This window comes from Diplotaxodon limnothrissa, linkage group LG17 (assembly GCF_057381915.1).
Source record: "Diplotaxodon limnothrissa isolate DT_005_m linkage group LG17, D_limnothrissa_male_GT1.1, whole genome shotgun sequence".
NCBI lineage: Eukaryota > Metazoa > Chordata > Actinopteri > Cichliformes > Cichlidae > Diplotaxodon > Diplotaxodon limnothrissa.
Window position 1 is genome coordinate 42353230 of NC_140612.1, and position 27106 is coordinate 42380335.

General features: G+C 42.8%; 1 protein-coding gene across 1 annotated transcript in view; it reads right to left on the reverse strand.

The window, feature by feature from the left end:
- tmtc1 (transmembrane O-mannosyltransferase targeting cadherins 1) overlaps positions 1-27106 on the reverse strand; it is a 90407-nt gene that overhangs the window by 37268 nt on the left and 26033 nt on the right. The window contains exons 5-7 of the mRNA XM_085376360.1: positions 11588-11669; positions 9567-9670; positions 5932-6121 (exon numbers count right to left, since the gene is read on the reverse strand). Of these exons, the coding sequence (XP_085232486.1) occupies positions 5932-6121; positions 9567-9670; positions 11588-11669 (376 nt within the window). The remainder of the gene's footprint in view (positions 1-5931; positions 6122-9566; positions 9671-11587; positions 11670-27106) is intronic.

Sequence of the window (27106 nt, forward strand, 5' to 3'; positions counted from 1 at the left end):
GGCAGGATGCTGTAAAAGGACCAATCTTCAGTCAGGAGAACAACTGAGATAATCCATCCACAATACGAGGTTAGTCATTAATATACTGCAACAACATGGGAATAGAGCAGCTGCCAGAGAATTCAACATTAATGAATCAATGGTACAGAAGTGGAGGAAGCAAGAAGAATGAGTTTAATAAAGTTTGATTTATCTGACTGCTTTGTTTCGCTTAATGTGCCTTATAATCCTGTGCACTTTATGGTCCGAAAAATACGTACTGCACACTGCAGTTTAATGTTGCAAAGCACCTCTTTTTAACTTCAGTGGATATTATACATGGTTATGCTCAGGATATGTCAGCCCATTTTCACTGGAAATGCCTTTTGGTTAAACTTTCAGCAAGGAATTTGCATTTGCACTGTTACATTTTTATAAAGCTTTAATGTACATAAAAACCAGCTTCTTGTTTAAGTGAAAATAAATGGAAGGTTGTCTTTTTGCGCTAGTAATGTTGTGGAGTTGTATTTTGTCTCGCATCAATTATATCGTCAGTTATATCGTTATCACAAATTTTCAAATATATATCGTGATAAATATTTTTGGCCATATCGCCCTGTTCTATTAGGCGGTACAGTTTACTGCAGTTAACATTAACAACCCGCTAGCTGCAAATGATCACGTGCAGTTCTGAAAGCAGTGTGGTACAAACAACATTTGAACTTGAATTCATGTTGTTTGTACCAGACTTGTTCTCCAGACAGTGAAGTAGGACCGTCTCTGTCACTTAAATTCCAGTGAATTAAATACAAAATGTTTGAGAAAAACTTATATGTGTACATTCACAATTTCCAACCTTCCCTTTATTTCAAAGGCTAAGTGATCATCTGCAGAGGAAAAAATTTGCCACGGTGTGGTGCACCAAGGTATTTTTTAAATGGACCCAAGAGCAGACACTGCAGGAGACAGAGTGAGCCTTTATTAGGGCTGAATGAAGGCAAAAAACAAAAACGCTAAGAAGAAAAACAGAAAAAGACAACTAAACTGAGTACAGGCTATGAACTACTATGAAACTGTGAAAAACTGAAAACTATGATGAGTATGGTGTGGAATAACAGAGGCCTTGACAGTGAGTGAATGGAAACACAAATAAAATGTCCATCAAAAGCACAGGAGCGCAGGGAACAGTTCATAACTCCTCAGGGGGCCGACCCGGAGGGTGACGGTCCAGAAATTCATAGTTCATTTGATCAGGGGGCCGGCCCGGAGGCCGACGGCACAGGAGTTCATGGTCAAACAGTTCCGGGGGCCAACCGTGCGGACGGCAGCGGCGTAGAAACAGTTCCGGCGGCCGACCTCGACGGCGATGACGTCCAGCTGGTGGCCCGGAGAGTGGCCGGTAATTCCGAGGTGCAGAACGTGGCCTGGGCGGTGGCATAACAGCCACAGGACCAGGCGAAGCAGATGCAGAAGCCGGACCAGGCGACGCTGAAGCAGAGGCCGAGGCCGGACCAGACGAGGATGACGACTCGGATGAAGCTGGACCAGGCGACGCTGATGAAGCCGAAGCCGAAGCTGGACCAGGCGACTGCGTGGGCGGAGACACGGAGGCCGCAGCTGGCGTGGGTGAAGACACGGCTGCTGCAAACGTGGATGAGGCTGCTGGTGGAGCAGCTGGTGGCTGAACGGGCCCCTCGGACCCTCCAGCGGAGACAGGAGGCTGAACGGGCCCCTCGGACCCTCCAGCGGAGACAGGTGGCTGGTGCGGTTCTCCTGAAACCCCAGCTGACGTGGCATGAGGCTGAACGGGCCCCTCGGACCCTCCAGCGGAGACAGGAGGCTGAACGGGCCCCTCGGACCCTCCAGCGGAGACAGGTGGCTGGACGGGCTCGCCAGAACCCCCAGCGGACGAGGAAGGTTGCTGGACGGCCTCCTCGGGCCCTCCAGCTGACGAGGCATGAGGCTGGTGCGGTTCTCCTGAACCCCCAGCTGACGTGGCATGAGGCTGGACGGGCTCCTCGGGCCCTCCAGCTGACGTGGCATGAGGCTGGACGGGCTCCTCGGGCCCTCCAGCTGAAGCAGTGGCAGGACCAGTAGGTGCAGAGACTACTGGCTGAACAGAAGGCTGAGCGGGTGATGGAACAAATGACTGAGCTAAACACTGGGGAGCTGGCTGAGCTGCACAGTGGGCTAACGGCTGAGCTAACGGAAACACAGGAAAATGAACTATGGACTGGGCTGCTAACAGAGCTAATGACTGAGCTATAGACTGAAAAGCATGCAGTAGTGATGGTGGCGATGGTTGTGGACTGAACTCTCCTGAGCCTCTGGAACACAGGGAGGACTGCTGGGGGGGTTGCCTGAGCCTTCAGCAGAAACAAGAACTGGTGCAGGCACCTGCCGGACACTAGCCGCTCCCACCCGAGGAGTAGGTACGGGTGCGGAGACGGGCTATATCCTGGCTGACCTCACCCTGGGGACCGGCATGGGTGCAGGGGTGGACTGGTTCACAGCCCCCCTCACCCTGGAAGCCGGGACAGGCACCGGCAACGGCTGGGCAACTGCCCTTCTCACCCGAGGAGCTGGTACGGGTGCAGAAACTGACAGAGCCTCAGCTGGCCTGGAAACCAGAGCAGGGACCAACTGGACCTCAGTCTCCCTCACCCGAGGAACTGGTACGGGTGAAGGGGCACGCTGGGCCCGAGCTGCCCCAGGAGCAGGAACACGAGCAGGCAAAGGAGCAGGCTCAGAAAAAACAGTCTTAGAATTGGCAGGCTTAGGGTTAATATGTACCGGGTCGACAAAAACAGACCTATCAAAAATGAACTTAGCATTTTTCCCACAATGTTTTTCAGTCTTTGTTTTAGCAGGTTTTGACGTCCTCGGGTTAACAGTCTTAGAGTGAGCTGACTTGGGGATGACTGAACCAGACTTGACAAAACCTGAACTGACAGAACCTGAACTGAGTGTTTTAGACCTGGTGACATTGCTCAGTTTTTCCTTTAACAGCATTTACAGCCTTTGGCGAGTGCTTATTGTCTGTGATTTCTCCCTGTTCAAAGGGAGAAAAATGAAAAAACTTTTCCCAGTCTATGTCATCATCCAAAAGGGAGACTCCAACAGTGTCTGGGGTGAGTTTATTGTCCTTTTCAGTTATGGCTTCAGGTGGGATGTGTGAAAGGCAGTCATTATAACTCACCACCGGGAGTTGCTCAGCAAGTGAAAAGTGACGGCGGCGTGAGCGTCGCTTCCTCTGAGGAGAGGAAGCTGACGGGGCATACAGCTGAGCCTCTGACGTGCGGGACGGCAAGGCAGAGGCTGGAGCGTGAGCATCCGAAGAAAAACAGAGCACTCCCACCTCCCACCGGGGCAACAGGCGGAGGCTTTTGGCAACTTCGGGGACCTCCAAAAGCCAGCCGAGTTCCGCGGAATATGTGCTCAAAATCCGGAGTGCGCCACGGCTTCCAGCGGAGCTCCTCCTCCAGCTGGGCGAGGGCTGCCTCCTGGCGCTCATACAGCTCACTGTCTGCTGGGTCCATGTAATGGTCGTAGTCTTCTGTCATGTTTCGGCTGTGTACAGGCAGGAGAAGGACCCAAACGCAAAACTCACGACAACGAAATTAAACTCAAAAAGCTGCTTTATTGCAGAATGGCATGGAAAACTAAACTGGGACATGGATAACTAACACACAGGGAAACACAGCCATGAGGGAGACTACGACACTGACAAAGAGAAACACAGGGCTTAAATACACAGAGGGATAACGAGGGAATGAGACACAGAAGGAGAGCACAGCTGGGAGTAATCAGGCATGGACGAGATAAGGGAAGCAAAGCTAGAAACACTCACATGAGACATGGACCTTCAAAGTAAAACAGGAAACACACTGACTGAACTCTAAACATGCAAACTTAACAGCAACTGAGAAGACAGACTATAGGGACCAGAAACATGGTACAAAGAGGTCACAGTAGACACAACATTGAACACAGGGAAGCCATATTACAAAGCCAAAGAACTAAACCTATGATAACCATAACTGAAATCTAGGGAAACAAGAAACAGTACAACAAAGGACTCAAAACATAATCCATAATATAAAAACACGAGATCTCTTCAAAATAAAACAGGAAACATGAGAGGCAGACATGACAACATAAGACAACAGACATGAAACACACGAAGGGAAAGGGAGACTTCACAGGGGTTGAAAACACAAGGGGGAGCTAATAAGCAAATGAACATAGGAAACCTAATAAGCTTAAACATACACTATAAACATCAAAAGAACCAAAACTCAAAACACTGGGTCATAAGACCCAGGATCGTGACATAAATGACTGTTCAGTACAGAAATGAAGCCCAACAATCATGTTTTACAGTCCTGTGGTCTCAGCCTCAGATACTCAACTAATCAAAGCTCATGTAGAAACAAACAAACAAATGAACAAATATTTTCTCCTTCATTTCTGTCAAACAAAGCTGTTTGAAACGTTTCCAGCTGTTAGTGTCATGGTTGCTAGGCAACCTGGGCAGCGCGACGGAGGCTAGACCGTCCCATTTCAGAAGCCTCGCACTTCCGGCCTTAGCGGTCTTTGAGTACGCGGCCCTTGTGGACCGTTAAGGCTGCAGACCGTGAATTGGGATACAGCCATACACACTAGGGGTAATCAGGGGAAGGAAATAGCTGACACAAATGAACCCAATGACGTTACAGGGGAAGTGAACCTAAACACAAAGATAAAGACACAACAGACTCTTTCAAAATAAAACAGGAAACACTAAGAACATACAAAAATCAAAGAATAAAACTAAAATACACAAATCACTGAGTGTTAGTGTTAGTCAAATTTTAGCACAGAAATGGCTTTAGTGAAGGTTACAAATTATCTTCTTATGGCCTCTGACAGTGGACTCATCTCTGTGCTTGTCCTGCTAGACCTCAGTGCAGCGTTCGATACTGTCGACCATAATATCCTATTAGAGCGATTAGAACATGCTGTAGGTATTACAGGTACTGCACTGCAGTGGTTTGTATGATATCTATCTAATAGACTCCAGTTTGTGCATGTAAATGGAGAGTCCTCTTCACACACTGAGGTTAATTATGGAGTTCCACAGGGTTCAGTGCTAGGACCAATTCTGTTTACATTATACATGCTTCCCTTAGGCAGCATCATTAGAAGACATAGCATACATTTACACTGCTATGCAGATGACACCCAGCTCTATCTGTCCATGAAGCCAGATAACACACACCAATTACCGTAAATCCCGGACTACAGAGCGCACCTAATTAAAAGCCACATGCTGTAATTTTAGAAAGAAAATTAATTTTGTATACAGAAATATTACACCTGAGGATTTTTACCGTTTAATTTAATCCGTAAGGTAATATAAACATAGTAACATACAAAAATACATACTGCAAATGCTTTTTTTCCCCTCGAACAGCGCCTGTAACACGGCTACCTGTAAGTATACGTACGTATTGGTAACACACAAATTACGCTGCTTATGGTTTTTTTACGGAACAGTGCACAAACAACATTACAACGTCTCTTAACAACCGGTAAAAATATATACCGTATATATACACTACTTATCAATTTTATTGGTCTACTATTACCAGGCAAAATGTTTTTGACCGCATGAAAAAAGATATGCATTAGCCGCACGTCAGTATAAGCCGCAGTGTTCACAGTGTGGGAAAAAAGTAGCAGCTTATGACCCGAAAACTAGAGTAGTTAAACTGCAGGAATGTCTTAAAGACATAAAGGCCTCCAATTTTCTGCTCTTAAATACAGATAGAACTGAGGTTATTGTACTCATCCCTAAAAAACTTTTATGCCCTTTAAATGACACATTTGAGGGCAGACAAGATTCACGAGGCAGCAGAGATCATGGGAAATGTGATCTAAAGCTTTTTTGAACTACATTTCTGTTCTTACCTGCAGTGAAAAGATGCAGTGCAGGCATAAAGCAATCATCACTACAGCCAGCAGCATAGTGGCCACATTGCGCACATCACCCAGCGATTCCACCAACATAATGCTGCCAACCTGCCAGTCATAACACAGCACAATGGGGGCCAGCAGCAACCAGGCATTAAAGGACAGCAAATATGAGTAGGTTAAAAACCTGTGGAGAGAGGTTAGAGAAAAAAGAAGAAAAGGACAAAGATATAATAGATGCTTGGTTGTCTAAGGTTACAACTAATTTAGAATAATCTAATAAACTGACATTTAAAGCCCAGTCAAAGAAACCTATAGCAGATCATGGTATACTGAATCCTAAACGTCTTTAAAAGAGTCATGCTGCAGTTGCTGCTGGTGTTCATGTTTGCTCTGATTTAGTCTTTGTATTCTCCCCTTTTGTAAGTGCAGCACAGTATTAAATCCCAGTTCTTTTGTGTTCTTTACGGCCAAGAAAGACACAGGGCTCAGAGTGGTCAAACTGAAACAATGATCTTTAATTTTACATATCTGGGATATGGAGACCTGAACACAAAACACACAACCCCAGGTCTGAAGCACAAACGGAAGCCTAGTTATTTATATACTTGCTCTCTACGTCACACCACACTTTAAGTTTCGATCGAACAGCCTAGTTGGTTTCACTTTCTACTGCAGTTACCATGCTTCTGCAAAACCATGTCGTTTCCTGTCAACACTTTTGGCACAGAGTGTACTCAGAGTTAGGCCTTTCTTATATAAATCTGAAGATTTGTTGTAGCTACCTGCTTCTATTAAAACAGCAAAACTCAACAGTGAGAACTGACAAACAGGACATTGAAGGCTAAAACACCTCTTAATTGAAAGAGTAATTTGGCACCCAGACTTTGCTGTCTGCTTTTATAAATTACAAAATTCAAGAGGCAATGTGTTTGATATGTCAGTAATAATTAATTTGATCCTCAAAGCCTGTTAGGACGTTAAAGTGGTTCAATCTTTTGGCAGAAAGCATCTTTGGATACTTCCAAACTATGGGCACTAATGTGTTACAACCTCAACTCTTTTAGATTTTTCCAAGTAATGCTGACACCACCAGTGGGTAGGAATAATGGTAAATGGCCTGCATTTGTATAGCGCTTTTCTAGTCCCTAAGGACCCCAAAGCGCTTCACACTACATTCAGTCATTCACCCATTCACACACACATTCACACAATGATGGCAAGCTACATTGTAGCCACAGCCACCCTGGGGCGCACTGACAGAGGTGAGGCTGCCGGACACTGGCGCCACCGGGCCCTCTGACCACCACCAGTAGGCAAACACGGGGTTAGTATCTTGCCCAAGGATATTTGGCATGCAGCCACGAGGCAGCCTGGGATCGAACCACCGACCTTCTGATTAGTGGCTGACCTGCTCTGCCACCTGAGCTACAGCCAGCTAAATAATGTAAACTTCATTCTACTCCTTTTTTAAGTATATATATTTTGTGGTATATTTGTGGGAACTTTATTTTTATTTTCTATGTTGTTTTGAATTTACAATGTATTTTCTTGCTTGTTGTTATTTCTATTTACATATTCAAAATAAAACAATTGATCAGTCAACCAGTCAATCAAAATGTGCAGTGATTTGTGCCAGTTCATATACAAAAAAGGTTATGGTGCTTTATATTGATTTATATTGATAAACATATGCAGATACATTAACATTAATTAAAACTAGATACAATATAAAAATAAGAATAAATAATAAATAAATGTCAAACTTTACTACAGTACACAGGGTTTACCAGATGAGAATTTCATTCACTGTTAAATGCTGTGCACGGAGCACACGTGCTAATAAGAGAACACACAGTCTTGCCAAAAAGAAGGTTTTCAAAGGACTTCATGTGGTCCTGTGAAAAACTAAGTACATCCTTATGGAATCCAAAATACATGGGTAACATGAAAGACCAACACAAAGTGGTGCAGACGTGAGAAGTGGAACGAAAATCATACATGATTTCAAACATTTTTTACAAATAAATAACTGCAAAGTGGGGTCTGCGTAATTATTCAGCCCCTTTTGGTCTGAGTGCATAGGCAATTGTCTATGGTGTGAAAAAAGTGTGTAAAAGCAGCAGGATATATATTTCAGTTCTGCTGAGCCAAATAAGACTGGTCAGGGTGAAGAAGTGACAGCCAAAGAAAAGCTTACCACAAAACAGAAAAGTTATGACAAATCAGACTATAAGGCAAAAAGAAAGTGCAGCTTTATGGTTTCATGGACAAAATCATTTCTGTGGCTGCGATATGATGAGCTATATAACCAGGGCTGCACATAAGTGGTCCGCAGGTGCGCATTCGCTGTCAAAATAAAAAACACGCACAAGGGTTAGGGTTAAATTTAAAAACTGTACTTTTGAGTTAAAATATATATTTATAATTTTAATAAATGACAAATTAAAAAGGCATGAACATTTTTTTTTGTATCGAAAAAATATCGAACCGTGACACCAAAGTGTGTGTGTGTGTGTGTGTGTGTGTGTGTGTGTGTGTGTGTGTGTGTATATATATATATATATATGGGCGATCGTGGCTCAAGAGTTGGGAGGTCTAGTAAAACGCTATACAAATACAGGCCATTTACCATTTACATACTTAAGGCACATATTAAACAAATATGTAATAAATATCCTGTCTCAGAGTGACGCTGAAAAACTAGTTCATGCATTTATTACTTCGAGGTTGGACAGCTGTAATTCATTATTATCAGGAAGTCAGGATGAAAATCCTTCAATTATTCCATAATGCTGCAGCAAGAGTACTGACTAGAAAGAGAGAGCATATAGTTAGGGCTGGAACAGGTGACCCTGAATCCTCCCTTAGTTACGCTGCAATAGACGTAGGCTGCCAGGGATTCCCATGATGCACTGGGTGTTTCCTTTCCAGTCACTTTTCTCACTCACTATGTGTTAACAGACCTCTCTGCATTGAATCATATCTGTTATTAATCTCTGTCTCTCTTCAACAGCATGTCTTTATCCTGTCTTCCCCCCCTAACCAATGACAGCAGATGGCCCCGCCCCTCCCTGAGCCCTCCCTGATCAATTTTAATTATTATTTTATATTTAATTATTGATGACTTGCTGATCTGCTTTCCATTTTTAATTTTCTTTATCCCTCCTTTTGATCTCCTTGCAGTGCCAGTATTCCTATATCAATTTTTTTATTTTTATGTCTTCTTAAGTGTTTTATTTTCTATTTATTTCCAATCTCTGTCTTGTGCAATAATGATAAGTCTTATCATTAGTGGCTACTTAAACACAATGCACAAAAAACCCCAAACAGGATCAGGGTTAGTTAACGCTCCTATTGTTCATTTTTGTAAGCGGCTTGTCATAAATCAATGATGTAGCATAAATCGGCTGCCTGGACACATCAAGTTGTTTTTCCCCGTGTATCAGATAGTTCAGTTGCGCCAGGCCTCCACTCCCGTCCACCACTGATATAAAAACCATATATATGTATTTATGGTTTACCGGACAATATTTCAATGTTAGAAACAAGTTATATGGATATTAGAAGACTTTTTAGGACAAAATGTTCAATACCAGATTCTTCTGTCTCCATCTGAGTGTGATGCTGACCTGGTGAGAAAGTGAGGTGAGAAGGAGGCGGGATTGTCTTGTTCAGAAAAAAGCGGCATGGATCCTCCCATCAGCCAAAGCCTGAAAGACACGATGATCACTACCTGCAGGATAGAGGAGAGAAACATCTCAGCAAGCCACTCCTTTTTAGACGAAAGTCTTTCCAGGGATTGTGAGTCTACAGCAGGCAAAAAGGTATTGAACATATCACCAATTCTCTAAGTAAATATCTTTCTAAAGGTGACATGGAATTCTCATCAAATGTTGGAAACAGCCTGTCCAGACCACACACGCAAAGACATTAAACCATAAATTATGTGTAATCATTTCCATTCATCCTTTCTTCAATTATATGAACCATGCCAGTGTCATATTCTGAAAAACAGCCCCACACTTCCAAACTTTTCTTTTGATGTTGTGTTTTTGGTGATTTTTGATCTGCAAACATGCGTGTATTATGGCAGAGTTCAACGTTTACCAGACCATTCTTCTGGGATTTCACAGGCTTATTTAAATGTTGCTCAACAAACTTTAAAGGATGTTTTTGCGTGGTGGATGTGCATACTTGCCAAGGCACTTGACTGCATCACTTATCATTTTCTTTAAAACAAGACCAGTCATTACCTGCGGATTCCAGGTATTTCTGCAGCTCTCCACAACTGCTCCTTGGCTCTTGGATAACTGATAGTTCTATTCACTCCTCTGTCTGAAACAAGGCAGGGAGGATCTGGTCACAGCCAGTTTATGGTGAAATAATGTTCTTCCCACTTCCCAGTTATAGATCCAACACTGCTCAATGGGACATTCAGTGTTTAATCATTTCTTCTGTAACAATGCCATCAGCATGTTATGAAACAACAGGGTTGTGAAGGTCATAGGAGACCTCAGCGGTTTTACCCGTCATGAGAGGTTTCGTGTGCGACACCTTGGTAATGTCGCACCATTTACAGGCCATCAGTTGGAACTGAAGCAGCTGGTGTTCATTTGCACTAAGTGGCAGGACTGATTTCTAATTACTGATAGATTTCAGCTGATGCCATGAATTTCCATGGCTTTTTGCACCTTCCCTGTACAATACTTTCTTTTTTTTACAATTATTATAGGTGTTTTAAGGCTGTAAAACCCATCACTACACACTTTATACACTTTTTTCAGACAGGCATGAACATTTTCACACTTTTCTGTCTTGTTTAAACTCTCAAAGTTCAAATCTTCGTAGAAAAATAAGTCCAGTATTATAGAATGAAACCAAATATCAAACCCTGTTTTCAGGCCAACAACACGGGAACAGAGCAGCTGCCAGAGAATTCAACATTAATGAATCATTAAAGAATCAATGAGGAGTAGGGGAAGCAAGAGGAATGAGTTGAGTAAAGTTTGACTTATCTGACTGTTTTGTTTTGCTTAATGCACCTAATCCAAAAAAAAATAGGGTAACTAGCATGTCCAGAAGTCCAACTTTTTGTGCAATGGATAGCATCTTCCTCTGCCCTTTCGGTGCTACCATAGGAGCCTTTGATGGTGCAAAATGTTTCGTCAACAGTGTTGTGTTTGTTGGAGAGAAAACTTACAAACATACAGTATAGCACCTCAGAGTCACACTGCTAGTGATTGAAGATTTATATAAATTTGACAAGCTGAATGCATTCTGGAGACACAGCACAAGATTGATTGATAATTGTCTACAGCCAATCAGGATGCAGAACACAATGGCTGTTTAAAAAAAAAAAAAGAAAATAAAAGAAGAAAAAGTATGGAAAATTGCCCCCCAAAAAATCCACAAAACAGCGAGGCCGCGAAAGGTGGACCACATTATAGCGATGGAATAACTTAATTCTTGGAAATCTATGGTTTCATTTCTTTGAATGTGTGGAGTTGATGGGTTGTTACCAACATTTGGTGATAAATTCATGTAAATAGCTCCTTTAGAAATATATTAACACAGAACATTGGTGACGTGTTCGATGCTTACTTTACCCGGTATATATACACTGCAAAGCTATGCACACACAAATACTCACATAGCCGGTGATAAGGCAGGCTCGTTTGATGAAGGGGCTACAGATGTGGAGGAGCTCCCTGAGTGTAGAACTAGACAGGTGACTGTGAGTCAGAGACAGACAGACAATAGTCAGAGTAAAACAATAAAATTAAGTTAGAATTTAAAAAAAAAACACATAGGTGTCTATGACAGACTCAATTTTTAACAGCAAAGTTATAGTTTATGGGAATAAAGAGCAAAAAATTGTCGTAGAAGGGAAATAAAAACAGGAATTATGTATAATGTCAATTCCAAAAAATGTTGACTGCAAATATCTTTTTAAAAACCAAACACTTTTTAGCCACGTTTATTTTTGTAATTTTTTCTGTATTCTGTATGATTTAACTTCCGTTTGCCTTGTATGCTTTTGAAGCGTTGTTTCAGTTTAAGCATTTATTGGTTTTCTGTCCGACTGTAAATGAAAAATTTATTTTTGAGATTTTCATGCCATTGCATTTTGTGTTAAAAAATGTCATAACATTTTTAGGGCCCGAGCACTGAGAGTGCGAAGGCCCTATTGTATCTGCTCCGTTTATTATTAATTATTATTATTAGTAGTATTATCATTATTAGGGCCCGAGCACTGAGCGTGTGAAGGCCCTATTGTATTTGCTCCGTTTATTAGGGCCCGAGCACTGAGAGCACCCTAAACCCTATTCTTTGATCCCCATGATAGAACAGAGAAAACCCGACTCAGAGTGGTCAAAACATTTATATTTCTTTATTCAATCATCTTCTGGAAGAGAGAGCCCTGCACAGCCCCAAAAGCCAGTTGCAGAAACTCTAACATTAGAATTTAAAAATGTGTCTCATATAGGTGTTATTTTGGTCCTTTACACGTCACACATAGTTTCATGTTACTAGTTCCTCTTTTTGTCTGGGTGTCCTGTTTTTATTTATATGCTTGTATAGCTCTACACCACGTGTCAAAGTCAAGGCCCGCGGGCCACATCCGGCCCGGCGGACATTTATATCCGGCCCGCGAGATCATTTTATATAGATGTACTATTATTGTTATGCATGACCCGGCGATATGAGGTGCTAATAATATACAAACTACAGATCCCATAATGCAGCGCTGCAGCCTCCGTGCTGAATGCTAGGCTAACTGGGAACATTCCCGCGTCAATCAAGTCAAACTTCTGTTATTGCGAAGCTAGCCGCTCACAATGGTGGAGAGAAAAGTTGATTCTGAAAGCAGAGCCTTTCAGCGCCAGAGACTGAATATATGTTTACAGACATGCTGGTAAACCCGTGTGTCTTATTAGTGGAGCTAATGTGGCTGTAATGAAGGAATTTAATTTTAGACGGCACTATGAGACAAAACGTCAGGATAAGCTGAAAAACCTAAATGCAGAGCAGAAACTACAGAAAGTAGACGAGCTAAAGAAGAATCTGACATTTCAGCAGAGTTTTTGCACCAGAGCAAAATCACAAAGTGCAGGTGTTGTGAAAGCAAGTTTTATTGTAGTAGAGGAGCCAAATCAGCCCGGTACCACTCTGAAGGGCTGCATGATGAAGCTGTGCGACGTCTTGTGTCCAGACAAAACGCAGATTTTGGCAAATGTGAGCCTGAGGAGAAATACGATTGCTGATCGGGTTTGTGAGATGGCCACTGATTTAAGAACACAGTTGTGTGAAAGAAGCAAAAAGTTCATTGCATACTGTCTGTGGATGAAAGTATAGACATGATGGACATTGCACAGCTGGTCATCTTCATCCGTGGAGAGGAAATATTGAACATTAAATCGATGCACGGGACAACGACAGGAAAAGACATTTTTTAAAACGTATGTCAAAGTGTAACCGACATGAAACTGCCCTGGGACAAACTTGTTGGACTTACAACAGATGGAGCGCCGGTGTTGTGCGGTGAAAAAAGCGGACAAGTCAGCAGGATGCAAGTAAAGATGCAGGATCACTGTACCGGTGAGTTAGCAGCATATCACTGCTTCATACACCAGGAAACGCTGTGTGGTAAAGTCCTAAAAATGGAGCATGTAATGATCTGAAGGCCCGCAACACCGCCTTTAGGTCAGGAGATGCACATGCCTACGCCCAGGGCTAATCTAAAGAAGGGTATCAAAAAAGCCAAACACCATTACAAAAAGAAGGTAGAAGAACACTTCTCTAACTCCAACCCCCGATGCAGGTGGCAAGAACTCCAGACCATTACAGACTACAGGACCACCAAACCCTCCCCCGTATCCTCTGATGTCTCCTTCCTCAACGAGCTCAACAACTTTTATGCTCGTTTTGAGCGAGGGAACCCCACAATCACAACCAAAGCAGACATGACGCCAAACCACCAACCTCTGACTCTCTCCCCCACCGATGTAGGAGCGGTGCTGAGCAGGATCAATGTCCACAAGGCTGCAGGTCCCGATGGCATCCCCGGACGTGTTCTCAGAGCGTGTTCTGGGGAGCTTACAGGAGTGCTGACAGACATATTCAATCTGTCCTTGGCCCACGCTGTGGTACCGGCCTGCTTCAAATCCACCTCCATCGTCCCGACACCCAAAAACTCCAACCCATCTAGCCTCAATGACTACCGCCCAGTAGCCCTCACCCCCATCATCACTAAGTGCTTAGGGCAGCTGGTCCTAGCACACTTCAAATCCTGTCTCCCCCCCACCCTGGACCCCCACTAATTCGCATACCGCCAGAACAGGAGCACAGAGGATGCAGTCTCCATCGCACTGCACTCTGTCCTCTCACACCTGGACAACAACAACACCTACGCCAGAATGCTGTTTATAGACTTCAGTTCAGCATTCAATACAATCCTCCCCTCACAACTCATCAGGAAACTGACAGACCTGGGCATCAGTTCCCTCATCTGCAAATGGTTACTGGACTTCCTGACCAACCGCCCCCAACATGTCCGGCTGGATAACCGCTGCTCATCTACAATCACAATGAACACCGGTGTACCACAAGGCTGTGTGATGAGCCCTTTCCTCTACTCCCTCTTCACCCACGACTGCAGACCTGCTGATGGTTCCAACACCATCATTAAGTTTGCAGATGACACCACGGTGATTGGCCTCATCAGTGACAACGATGAGACCGCCTACTGGGAGGAGGTAGATCGTCTGGCTGAGTGGTGCGACACAAACAACCTGCTGCTCAACACCGAGAAGACCAAGGAGCTCATCGTGGACTACAGGAGGAACGCTGACCCACATCCACCCATCTACATTAAGGGGACAGCTGTGGAGCGTGTGAGCAGCTTCAAGTTCCTGGGAGTCCACATCTCCGAGGATCTCATCTGGACGTCCACGCTCACCTGTGCCTCTTCTTCTTGAGGACTCTGAGGAAGAACCACCTGTCCTCAGACATCCTGGTGAACTTCTATCGCTGCACCATCGAGAGCATCCTGACCAACTGTATAAGAAAGAAAGAAGTGTACTTTATTGGTCCCCGTGGGGAAAATCCCTCTCTGCATTTAACCCATTCACTCAGTGAAACAGTGGGCAGCCATTGGGCGCCCGGGGAGCAGTGTGTAGGGACGGTACCTTGCTCAGGGGTACCTCAGGGTAGCTGTTCAGGGGAATCGAACCCCCGACCTTCCGATCATGGGGCCGCCACTCTACCTACTGAGCTATCCCTGCCCTACAACAGGGTACGGGAACTGGTACGGGAACTGCTCTGCCTCGGACCGGAAGGCGTTGCAGAGGGTCGTGAAAACTGCCCAGCGCATCGCCAGAGCACCACTTCCTGCCATAAAAGACATCTACAGGAAGCGGTGTCTGAAAAGGGCTGGGAAAATCATCAAAGACCCCAGTCACCCATCACATGGACTCTTCACCCTCCTGCCCTCTGGGAGGCGCTACAGGAGCCTCCGGACTAAGACCACCAGGTACCGGAACAGCTTCTTCCCCACAGCTGTCAGACTCCTGAACTCTGCGCCCTCCACGCCACCCACGTCTAGCGCGCCCTCCACACCGCCCACGTCTAGCACGCCCTTCACACCGCCCACGTCAGCGACCAGTGCTTCATAGGCCATGTGCCACTCCTAGCTGTTGCTCACCGGAGCAGTGCCGTTGCCGTCGGACCCGGGGCAAGCCGCCGGAGGAGCAGCGCCGCCGCCACGGGGCCCGGAGTAAGCCGCTGGAGGAGCAGCGCCGCCGCCACTGGACCCGAGGAAGGCCACTGGAACCGTTTCGCCGCTACTGCCGGACCTGTGGCAGGCTGCAGGAGGTACAGCGCCGCCACCTCTGGACGCGTGGCAAGCCACTGGAGCTGCAGCTCCACTGCCACTGGATCAGTGGCAGGCCCCCAGAACAGTTTTGCTGCTGCTGCCGGATCCATGGCTGCCTGCCGGAGCTGTAACGCTGCCCCCACTGGACTCGAGGTCGGCCGTCTAAAGCGTCCCACTGCCGTCACGGGACCCGAGGTAGGCCACTGAAACTCTTTTGTTGTAGTGATGGGCCGCCTGAGACTGTTTTGTGGCGTTTTTGTTTTTGTTCTTTTTGCACCGCTGCGGGATGCGCGGTCTGACTTTGGGACTGTGACCTGGGAGGGGTTGTTGATTTATGGTTTTTGCTGGTTTTGGTTCTGCAGTGTAATGACACACTCAAGGGAAAGTACGACACAGAATGGCCCGCACAGTTTATTAGTTCCATTCCTGAAGCAACGCCCAGCTTGAATTTGCTTTCATTTATTTTTTCTGGGGTTTTTGGCAGCATGTTCATATTTCTAACTTGCATAATTTTGACAGGATATATTTTTATGAAGAGCAAAATATTTAAAGTTAAAGTTTATTTTTTTAAGTTTATTTAATCTGGAATAATATTCCTGTCTGTTTTTATTAAAAAACATTGTTTTAGTGTGTTCAATAAATGTTTATCTTGTTTGGCCCGCGACCTAAAGTGTGCCTTGAGTTTTCGCCCCCTGTGCAATTGAGTTTGACACCCCTGCTCTACACTAACTTCCTGTTTTCAGTCTGGCTGAGCCCTTAGTTTACGAGTCAAAAGTGGCCTTGCTTTACAAGCTTTTATTACTAACATACATTAAACATTATAATAAGAAAATAAGCACTAAGAATATATTAATTACATGACACTACCCCACAGTTACAGCATGTCTGACTGCCTGTTCATGCAAAAATATATGAGTTTAAGCATGTGATGACAAAGGCCTTCTATTATGTTGTTTGTCATCACATGTCACAGACATCTGGATGATCATTTGGAATAAACAAAAAACTCAAAACTTGTTACTTTATCCTTTACCTTTAGTATTATTATTATTATTGTTCTTATTTTACATTTTTCATTGTTAGGCATTAGGTTTATTTGTAGTTGTCCTTTCCAACTTCTTTCCCTCTTCCATGTTACTGTGTCAGCTTGCCAGCATCTATTTGGGGTTGGGAGTGGAACAGAAAGTAAGGAAATCCAAAGTGCCATTAAAACCAGGAGAGGTTCAAATTCAAATTCAAATTCAAAATTCAAATTCAAATTCAAATTTTATTTGTCACGTACACAGTCATACACAGTACGATATGTAGTGAAATGCTTGGACAACTGCTCGTGACCTAAAGAAAACAAAAAAGGAAAAGGCTATGAATAAGATAGGAAATAAATATGAAAAATTAAAAAGGGTAAATTTAACTAGGGAGGAATAAAATATAAATTAAGGTTAAAAATGAAATAACTGTACAACACAAATTAGAATGAAGGGTAATTTTAACTGGGAAAGAATAAGATAAAATATATAAATTAAAGTTGAAAATAAAATAACTGTACAACAAAATACACAATATAGAACTATATAAGAATGTATGAAGAAATATAAATAAATATATACACAATAACAGCAGCTGTACAAGTATTAACTGGAAATGAAGAATATAATGTCCAGTGTTGTGCAATCCACATTATGTCTTGTGCAGTGCAAATATGCTTAAAGTGATTTAAGTGATGAAGTGAAAACAATGTCCAGAATGTCCAGTGTGTGTGTAAGAACTATATGTGTGGGTCAGTATTGTGTGGTGGTGTGATTGAGAGACCGTATCGCCTGCGGGAAGAAGCTCCTCCTCAGTCTCTCTGTGTTGGTCTTCAGGGAGCGGAATCGCTTTCCTGACCTCAGCAGAGAGAACAGTCTGTTGTTGGGATGGCTGAGGTCCTTCACCATCTTCCTGGCCTTGGTCCAGCACCGCCTGCTGTAGATTGAGTGCAGGTCAGGGAGCTCGGAGCGGATGGTGCGCTCAGCTGATCGCACAACCCTCTGTAGAGCTCGTCTGTCCTGCATGGTGCTGTTCCCGAACCAGGTTAAGATGTTTCCCGTCAGGATGCTCTCTATGGTGCACGAGTAAAAGTTCCTGAGCACCTTGGAGGGCAGTTGGAAGTCTCTCAAGCGTCTGAGGTGGTAGAGACGCTGTCGGGCCTTTTTCACCATGGTGTTGATGTGACAGGACCATGACAGGTCCTGCGTGATGTGAACTCCGAGGTATTTGAAGCTGTCCACTCTCTCCACTGGGCACTCGTTGATGACAGGGGTCTGGTAGTTCCTCTCCTGCTTAGTGCTGAAGTCCACTATCAGCTCCTTTGTCTTACTGACGTTTAGAAGGAGGTTGTTCCTCTGGCACCAGTTCTCCAGATTCCTAATCTCCTTCAGGTAGGCCGTCTCGTTGTTATCAGAGATCAGGCCCACCACGACGGTGTCGTCAGCAAACTTGATGATGGTGGTGGAGCTGGTAGTGGCCACACAGTCATATGTGTACAAAGAGTACAGCAGGGGGCTCAGAACACACCCCTGGGGGGCTCCAGTGCTGAGAGTGGTGGAGGCTGAGACATGTCCGCCCATCCTTACTGCCTGTGGTCTGCCAGTTAGGAAGTTGGAGATCCACTGACACATAGATGAGCTGAGTCCCAGATGCTCCAGCTTGGTGGTGAGTGTGGAGGGAATTATGGTGTTAAATGCAGAGCTGTAGTCTATGAAGAGCATTTTAACATAATTCCCCCTTCTAGTGTCCAAGTGGGTGAGTGATGTGTGGAGGAGATGAGAGATGGCATCGTCTGTGGAACGATTTGGACGGTAAGCGAACTGTAGTGGGTCCAGTGTGTCTGGTAGTGAAGAAATGATGAAGTCTCTGACCAGGCGTTCAAAGCACTTCATCACTACTGAGGTGAGGGCTACAGGGCGATAGTCATTGAGAGAAGCAGGGTGGGGTTTCTTCGGGACAGGAACAATGATGGACTCTTTGAAGCATGTGGGGATGACCGACTGAGATAAAGAGATGTTGAATATCTCAGTGAACACAGGAGCTAGCTGGTATGCGCAGTCTCTTAGGATACGACCTGGGATGCCGTCTGGTCCTGCTGCTTTCCTGGTGTTCACTCTTTTGAAGGCTCTCCTTACTTCATGCTCGGAGATGACGAGCACGTTTCCGGTGCTGGCAGTATCTTCCTGTCTGCAGCCATTAGCGCCGCTAGCACTAGCATTGTTGGAGTCCTTAGCTGCAGCCTCGAAGCGAGCATAGAAAGTGTTTAGCTCGTCTGCCAGAGTCACGGCCGCGTTCGTCATACCGGTTGTTGGTGCTTTATAGTCCGTTATTGTCCTTAGTCCCCGCCACAGGCTCCTAGAGTCACTCTGTTGGAGTTGTGACTCTAGTTTCCTCCCGTAGCGCTGCTTCGCCTCTTTCACCGCCCTCCGCACGTTATATGACGCGGCTTTGTACGGGTCCATGTCCCCCGTCGTGAGTCCCGTGTTGTAGGCAGCGGTGCGGGATCTCAGAGCGTCGCGGATGGTTTTATCCACCCACGGCTTCTGGTTGGGAAACGTTGTGATAGTCTTTGTCTCCACGGTATCATCCACTAGTTTCCTGATGAATCCCACAACCGCTTCCGTAAACACGTTGACATCATCATCGGAGCTGTTTCTGAACATGCCCCAGTCTGCGTCATCGAGTGCGTCCTGTAACGCGGCCACCGATTGATCCGTCCAGCGCGCGACCTTCCTCTGAACCGGAACTTCCTGTTTCAGCCTTTGTTTGTATTTTGGCATGAGGAAGATGGTGGCGTGATCAGATTTGCCAAACGGAGGGCGGGATTGTGCCTTGTAGCCGTCCTTGACCGTAGTGTAGCAGTGGTCCAGTGTCCTTTCACCTCTGGTGGGGCAGGTGATGTGTTGATAAAAGTTCGGCGCTGCGCGTTTGAGGTTGGCGCTATTAAAGTCCCCCGTCACAATAAGCGCAGCGTCCCGGTGTTGTGTCTGGTGCTGTGTGAGTGCCTCATGCAGCTCGCATAAGGCGGTGACCGTGTCCGCTTGTGGTGGAATATAAACGGCACTTATAATGACCGATGTAAATTCCCGAGGTAGATAAAAAGGACAACAGATGATGGACAGTAGTTCCAGATTTGGTGTGCAGGAGCGTGTGAGAGGAACAACGTTCGCACTGTTGCACCAGTTGTTGTTCACCATTAAACACACGCCGCCTCCCCTTGACTTCCCCGAGTCCCGTGTCCTGTCCATGCGGTGAACCGAGAAGAACTCGGCCGGCTGGATGGCGTGGTCCGGCACCGCTGGGTTCAGCCATGTCTCGGTGAAGCAGAGGAGATTGCAGTCCCGAATGTCTCTCTGGAACTTTACCCTGGCCCTGAGGTCGTCAAGCTTGTTCTCCAGTGACTGGACGTTGGCGAGCAGGATGCTAGGCAGAGGTGTGCGGTGTGCACGAGCTCTCAGCCTGTTCCTGACGCCGGCTCGCTTCCCTCTAGGCCGCCACCGCTTCCCTTTGTTCTCCCTCAAGATCTCACTCGGCCAGCTCTGATCCGGAGTTAAAAACTTCGAATTGTGAGTACATTGTATACCAATAGAAACAAGAGTGTCACTGTTATACCTAATGTACCCAATGGTGATGATTTTGCCGATTTAGAAACGCTGAAAACTAACTTAAAAAACAAAGACAAAGAAAAAGTGGTCGGAGCAGTCGTGACGGCAGCCGACCTCACCGGCGCCATCTTATTATCTTATATTTCTTATATTTCAGAACAGGGATTAATTCAAAAGAAATGACCTCAATGCCATATTTTATTTAGGAACCCTAGAGAGCACTTTGAAAAATAACACATTCTTATAATTTCACCCTCAGATGAGCCAAGCTACGACTGTCAGGGAAGGTGATGTAGGTACAGAGCATGTGAGAGTGGTTAAGTTAATGTCTCTTGTCTAGATGAAGGCACAAGTGGGATCAATGGCAAGGTGTAGAGATTCAGTATCTTCAGTCTTCAGTGGACACTCCATTTCTGGCACAGAACACCTGTAAAAGATGGTCGGGTCACCTCCTAAATCGACAACTTCAGCCTGTCAAACATAGTAATGGAGCAGTATGTTTAAAAAAAAAAAAATCTAATTAAGCATGCACTCAGCACCCTAAGAATTATTATGGTAGTTAAACACAGTGATAGTCACATATCATATCACTTCAAACAGAGATGATCCAGTAATGCTGCACTAACGAATTAGACTAACTATTCACTTTAGCTAAAGTTATTAAGCCAGCTAAAGACTTGGGATGCTGTGTAAGACATAAATAAAGCTAAAACACAAAGGTTTGGACACCGTTTTGCATGTTTCCCTACTGTAGGGGTCTTTGGAAGCATACAGGGCTCTGAGAGGGTGACAACTTTGGAATTCTACTAGAAACAGTCGATCATATTTGTTTGTCAAAGCTGAATCCAGGGCAAACTACGCTAAATTAGCGTTTTTAGCTAACAGCTACAATAAGCATAAAAGTTACTGTACGGCTATCATTTGTTAACATGACGCTTGTTCTTATACGTGTAATACATTTATTACCAACCTGAGAGTTTATCCGCTGGTCATTTGACATGACGAATGACTTCTGAAGTCTTAATTCAGCTCATGATGCTGTAGATTCCCGTCAGTAACACTTTCGGTCCGTTAGTAAAACGTAGCTCTATTAATCTGCGCTCGATTACTCTTGAACCTGAACCGGATGTAAGTCCCAAAAAACTGGATTTTGGAACTGAAATTGAATTGTAGAACTGAAACTGAATGGTGAGAAGTGAATCTGAAATTATTTGAGAACATAAATTTTAATTGATAAAATACAGTTTCAAAACAATTGAATTCATTTTCAAAATATAAAATTCAATTTAAAGTTAGTGATGATCATTTTCAAACCAATAAATTGAATTTCAAATTAGGATAATTCATATTCAGTTTTTAAAAGCATTTATTCAAGTTACAATTCAGATTCAATCCAAGCAATTCAAATTCTAATTTAACTTATTCAAATACAGTTTCTGATGGCACAGATTTCTGCCCATAGGAGTCACTCTGCAGATGCGGCTGAGAAGGTTCAGTTGATTATAATGTAACTTGTTTCCACAGCACACTTGAAATTTTTCATATGCTTATACTTACAAGTACTTATATTATAAAAAACAGTGATAGAGGGACTTGAAAATGGATAGTTTTATCTTTATAATAATTTTGTTTACAAGTTCCTGTTGTAATGAAATACTTTTATTTAAGTATTAGAGACGTCATAGAACCATGAGGCACTTTGTCATTTTGATCTGAGGGATGACGTGAGCAGCAGCAGAGAAGCTGTAGCAGCAGTTACTTTCAGCAACCACAATCTGCTGTATCTTGTCTGTACACAGACGTTTGTGTTAATTTTACCTCATGAATCACATCCAATTTTTATACAGTGGAATTAAAAGAAAAAAGAATCAGTCATTGCAATTTGTGTTCTATTGTCCTAGTTGTCCAATACTAGGCAGATTAGAATTAATTAATTATATTATATGAGCTGCTGTAAGATCTAGCTTTTTTCATTTGAGGGAATTAGCCAAAATAAAGCCTATCTTATCGAAACAGCATTTTGAGACAGTAATCCATGCCTTTGTTACTTCTAGGCTGGATTATTGTAACGCACTTTATTTTGGGGTTAGTGATGCGTCCATTAGGCGCCTGCAGGTTGTGCAAAATGCTGCAGCACGTCTTTTAACTGGAACAAAAAAGTTTGAGCACATTACCCCAATTTTAATTTCACTCCATTGGCTACCTGTACATTTTAGGATTGTTTTTAAAATTCTCTTATTTGCTTTTAAATCTCTTAATGGCCTGGCCCCCCCCTACCTCTCGGAGCTACTACAACCATATACACCTCCCCGTTCCCTTAGGTCCGCCAATCAGCAGCTCCTTAAGGTACCAAAAACTAAGTATAAATCTAAAGGTGATCGTGCTTTTGCTGTAGTTGCTCCAAAGTTGTGGAATGATCTACCCTTGCATGTTAGGCAGGCCTCTTCTCTCTCTGAATTTAAAAGTCTTCTTAAAACATATTTATTCGCTGAAGCCTTTGGCATTGATTAGAGGGGTTGACTAAATTTGTTTTGACATGTTTTAATTTATTTTAGTTTTTTAGTTATTTATTTTATCTTATCTCATTTTAATTTGCTTTTAGCATGTACAGCACTTTGTGAACTCTGGTTTTATGTTAAAGTGCTTTATAAATAAAGGTGGTATGGTATGGTATATTATGACATTAGAAATTAAAATTCTAATATCAAGCCCACGATGTGAAAAAAAAATTCTGCTGCTGTTAACAGCAGGATGCCAATTTTCTGTAACTGGGGAAAAAGGAAAGGAGCGAAGGGATGGAGGTGTGCATATCTCAGGGAAGATGTGGTGAAAGTAAAACACTGATTTTGATCGAGTTCAAAATCACCAACACTGTCTAATTTTTGCACTGAATCCAACTCAGCCTACATTTCACTCAGAGCTGAAAGTTTTCACATTCCTCACTCTGTATGGAATTTCCTCTCCTGTTCCTTCATTGTACCCCTTAGAGGGTAATTAATTAATTAGTAAGTATTAGAGATGGACCGATCCGATATTACGTATCGGTATCGGTCCGATACTGACCTAAATTACTGGATCGGATATCGGAGAAAAATAAAAAATGTAATCCGATCCATTAAATATCACGAAAGCACCTCGCAAAACTTGCAACACGCCGTAACTCACCTCAGAACGTTAGCAAGTCGGAGCAGTATGCATCACGTGATAGAGCAGCTGTGGCATGCCGGACCTGTCGGTGGTCTGGATAGCATGTGGAGCTTCGCTAGCAACCTGGCATTTCATCTCCGACAAAGTTATCCCCGAGAGAAGTAAAGCAAGTGTGTAAGTCCATCTCTGAATGTTTGTAAAGCATTCCCACGTTAAGCTTAACAAGTGACTGCCTCTCGCTCTCCGGCTGCTACTTCAATCGTGAAACTGCTTAAATGATCAGCTGATCGGCTTTTCTGTCGTGAGTCTCTCTTGTTTGTTTTTGGCCCACTTTGCACCAGAAAGAGGAAACCAGCGGCTGAACAACAGCAGAACGTTTAAGCTTGATAAGCTGTTGTTAGAATTTATTTAATATTTCTTTCTACACCAGGATCTTTTTCTACGTAGCTGACGCTGGTAACTGTGCAGGGGCGGATCTAGCAAAGTTTAGCCAGGGGGGCCGATAAGGCATGAACAGGGAAAAGGGGGCACAAAGACATACTTTTCTTTCTTATTCTCATTTAAAATGTCGAGCTTTTAATAAATAATTATCTGACACCCAAAGTTTTAATTTGATGTAAAATGAATAGAAGTCAATTACTGTATATAGTAACTATTAAGTCTAATATATATACCCTAGTAAGCTATAGTACTTTTTCCTTTGGGAAGGTACCATCTGTGCAGTCTGCAATTTTGTTGAAGAAAGATGTTGAATCTATTTAATATTTCTTGAAAAATAATTGATTTCTGTGCATTTTTTTTCACACTGCATCAAATTAAGGTTGATTACGTCGATTAAGCATCATGAGGTGGCGCGTGAGGGGTGGTTCCTTATTTTTTATTTATTTATGTTTGTTGTTGCTGGGAGTTGGAACCCTATTAGTTAGGTTGCTTAATATATATGCTAAGTACTCTTTAAAATACCAGAATAGGGAGGATGGTGTAGGTCTAAGTTTATTAGATTGATCAGTATTGCTGAACTATGAAATATTTTTTTTGTATACAGGTATAACAGAATAGCTTTAGTGTAGTTGTTGTTTTAAACTTGAGTATGAACTTGCAGACTTGCAAAATGCAGCAAGATATTTTAAAAAACAGTTTTGTTGATTAAAAAACACTATATCGGATTCATATCGGTATCGGCAGATATCCAAATTTATGATATCGGTATCGGTATCGGACATAAAAAAGTGGTATCGTGCCATCTCTAGTAAGTATGTCATGAGTCATCACGTTGGGATGTATTATTGTGTGTATTGTAGTGTAGTGTAGGGTCTGCCTTACAACATAAAGCACCTTAAGGTGACTGCTGTTGTGATTTGGCGCTGTATAAATAAAACTGGTTTGAACTGAACTGACGTATAGTTGCACTTCTAAGCTATATAATGTGGTTGAATTACTGGAGTCTTCTTACGGTAGAGATATTATATACTGTTTCTATGAATATGTAAAACTGAAGAATAAAGTACATCAGAAAAAGTGATAGTCCTGCTTCTAGTAAAAACAGTCTCTTTTTCCATTCAAGAAACTGCCCTTAGATGCTTAACTAATAATCTTAATTATTTCATATTTGTCTAAAACAACATTAATACGAAAAAATGCATAAAATATCCCAACAATTGTTGTAATAATTTTTTTTTTTTTTTTTATATATGTATTTTGTAACTAACCCTAACCTCCTTCGTGTCAAGCATGTGCATGCTACAAAAATATGGCAACTTTAAATAATTAAGCATTAACTGCAGAAAATAGCAGATGTTTTGGGACATTCACCTAGCTCATATTTGGATTTAATTTTAGCAACCATTCAGTGGCATGACTTACTCTTTTCTCCAGCTTTGCACTTAGGTAATGCTAATGCCAATATATAATATAATATACAGCATAACTGTATTGGCTTTACATAAAATATTCAAAAGACTAATGTAGTTATTTTTCATAAGATTGTTTTCATTATGTATGATGATCATTTTTACGCAGGAATTTGTCATAACTTTGAATAAACCCTAACTCATTCGTTGCACACTTAAATACAATCAAAGGGTTTAGTTTTTTGGACAGATGTTGTATGCAGTTTATTTTGAAAAAGTTTTTTGTCTTTTGAATATTTATAATTTCCCATGAATAAAAAAAAGTATTTCTTATCCAACTACTCAATTAATCAAAGGAATAATCGATACTCTATTATTAAAACAATCATCCCTAGTTACAAGTATTTAGGTCAAGTTTGTTTATTATAGCACATTTCCAAACAGTGCTTAACACTGTAAAATGCCACTAAAATAAATAAAATGCACAACAATGATGCAGTAAAATATAGAAAAACAAATAAATACAATATGTCAATAAAAACAACTAAAACAACAACAACAACTAAGGCTATTAAAGTCAATGTGTGTTAAAATCCAGACCACAAAAATGTCTCTTTATTAACGATTTGAAATGTTTGAGCGTTTGTGCAGATCTAATATCAGGAGGAAGACTATTCCAGGCTCTGTCACCACAACGAGTTTAGACTGTGGAACAGTTAAAGGTTGGTTAAAACATATTCTTGGATTGCTGTAGAAAGTGCTTGAAAGGTCCAGGTCAAAACTAAGCCTAAAAATGGTTGTGTGGCTCTGGGGAGAGCAGCCAAAGTGCACAACTGGGAACCTGACAAAGAGTGAGTGTGTGGGGTCAAGGGGTTAATCTGGCTCTCGTTTAATTCTTATCTTTTAAATTCACTGATGGATAAAAAAAAATCCCCTCAAACTGCCTGCTGGATCTTTTAATCTGGTAGATTTAATCTCGTGTACCTTGGACAGCACTAGCACAGAGAAAGGATGAGCAAGAGCATAATACAGTAGAACACAATGTATGTATAGAGGAGTCACCAGTTACACAAATACAAAACATACTCTGATATATTTGTGTTTAATTCATTTATATTGTGATAATTATTGCCAGCTTTTTTGAATCAGTCAGCCCCTAACACTTCTAGAGTAAGCTTGTTCACTTCCTGTTTAATAACATCAGGTGTACACCTCTAATAAAACATCTGAAGATCCAGCGGCATCACGCTCTGTTACAGGCACAAATTAGACTGCTCGTATTATTTTCAAACACTGTTTAAAAAAGCTCTTTCTCTCTGAAGGTCTGACACTTTTTATTAGTTTCTTTTAATTTTATAAGTCCAAAGCAAGTCTTTCAGAAATATAGAATGAAATGTGAAGACGGATAAAACACAGATCATAAAAAACAGATTGGGTGTAAAGATGTCTAAATCAAACCTTGACCTTTACACAAGACTTACACTAGACCTCTTTATGAAAGCTGTCATTATTGTTTCAATATAAAAGTGTTTTTTACTTGGAGAAAGTAAAACCCAACAGAAGCTTTTCAGTGATCTATTCTTTATGCGCACGGTGCCTGAAAAAGCTCATTTTGTCTGCTAACAAACAAATTCTTTATGGTTGTAGTGGTAGCTCACAGGTGTTAG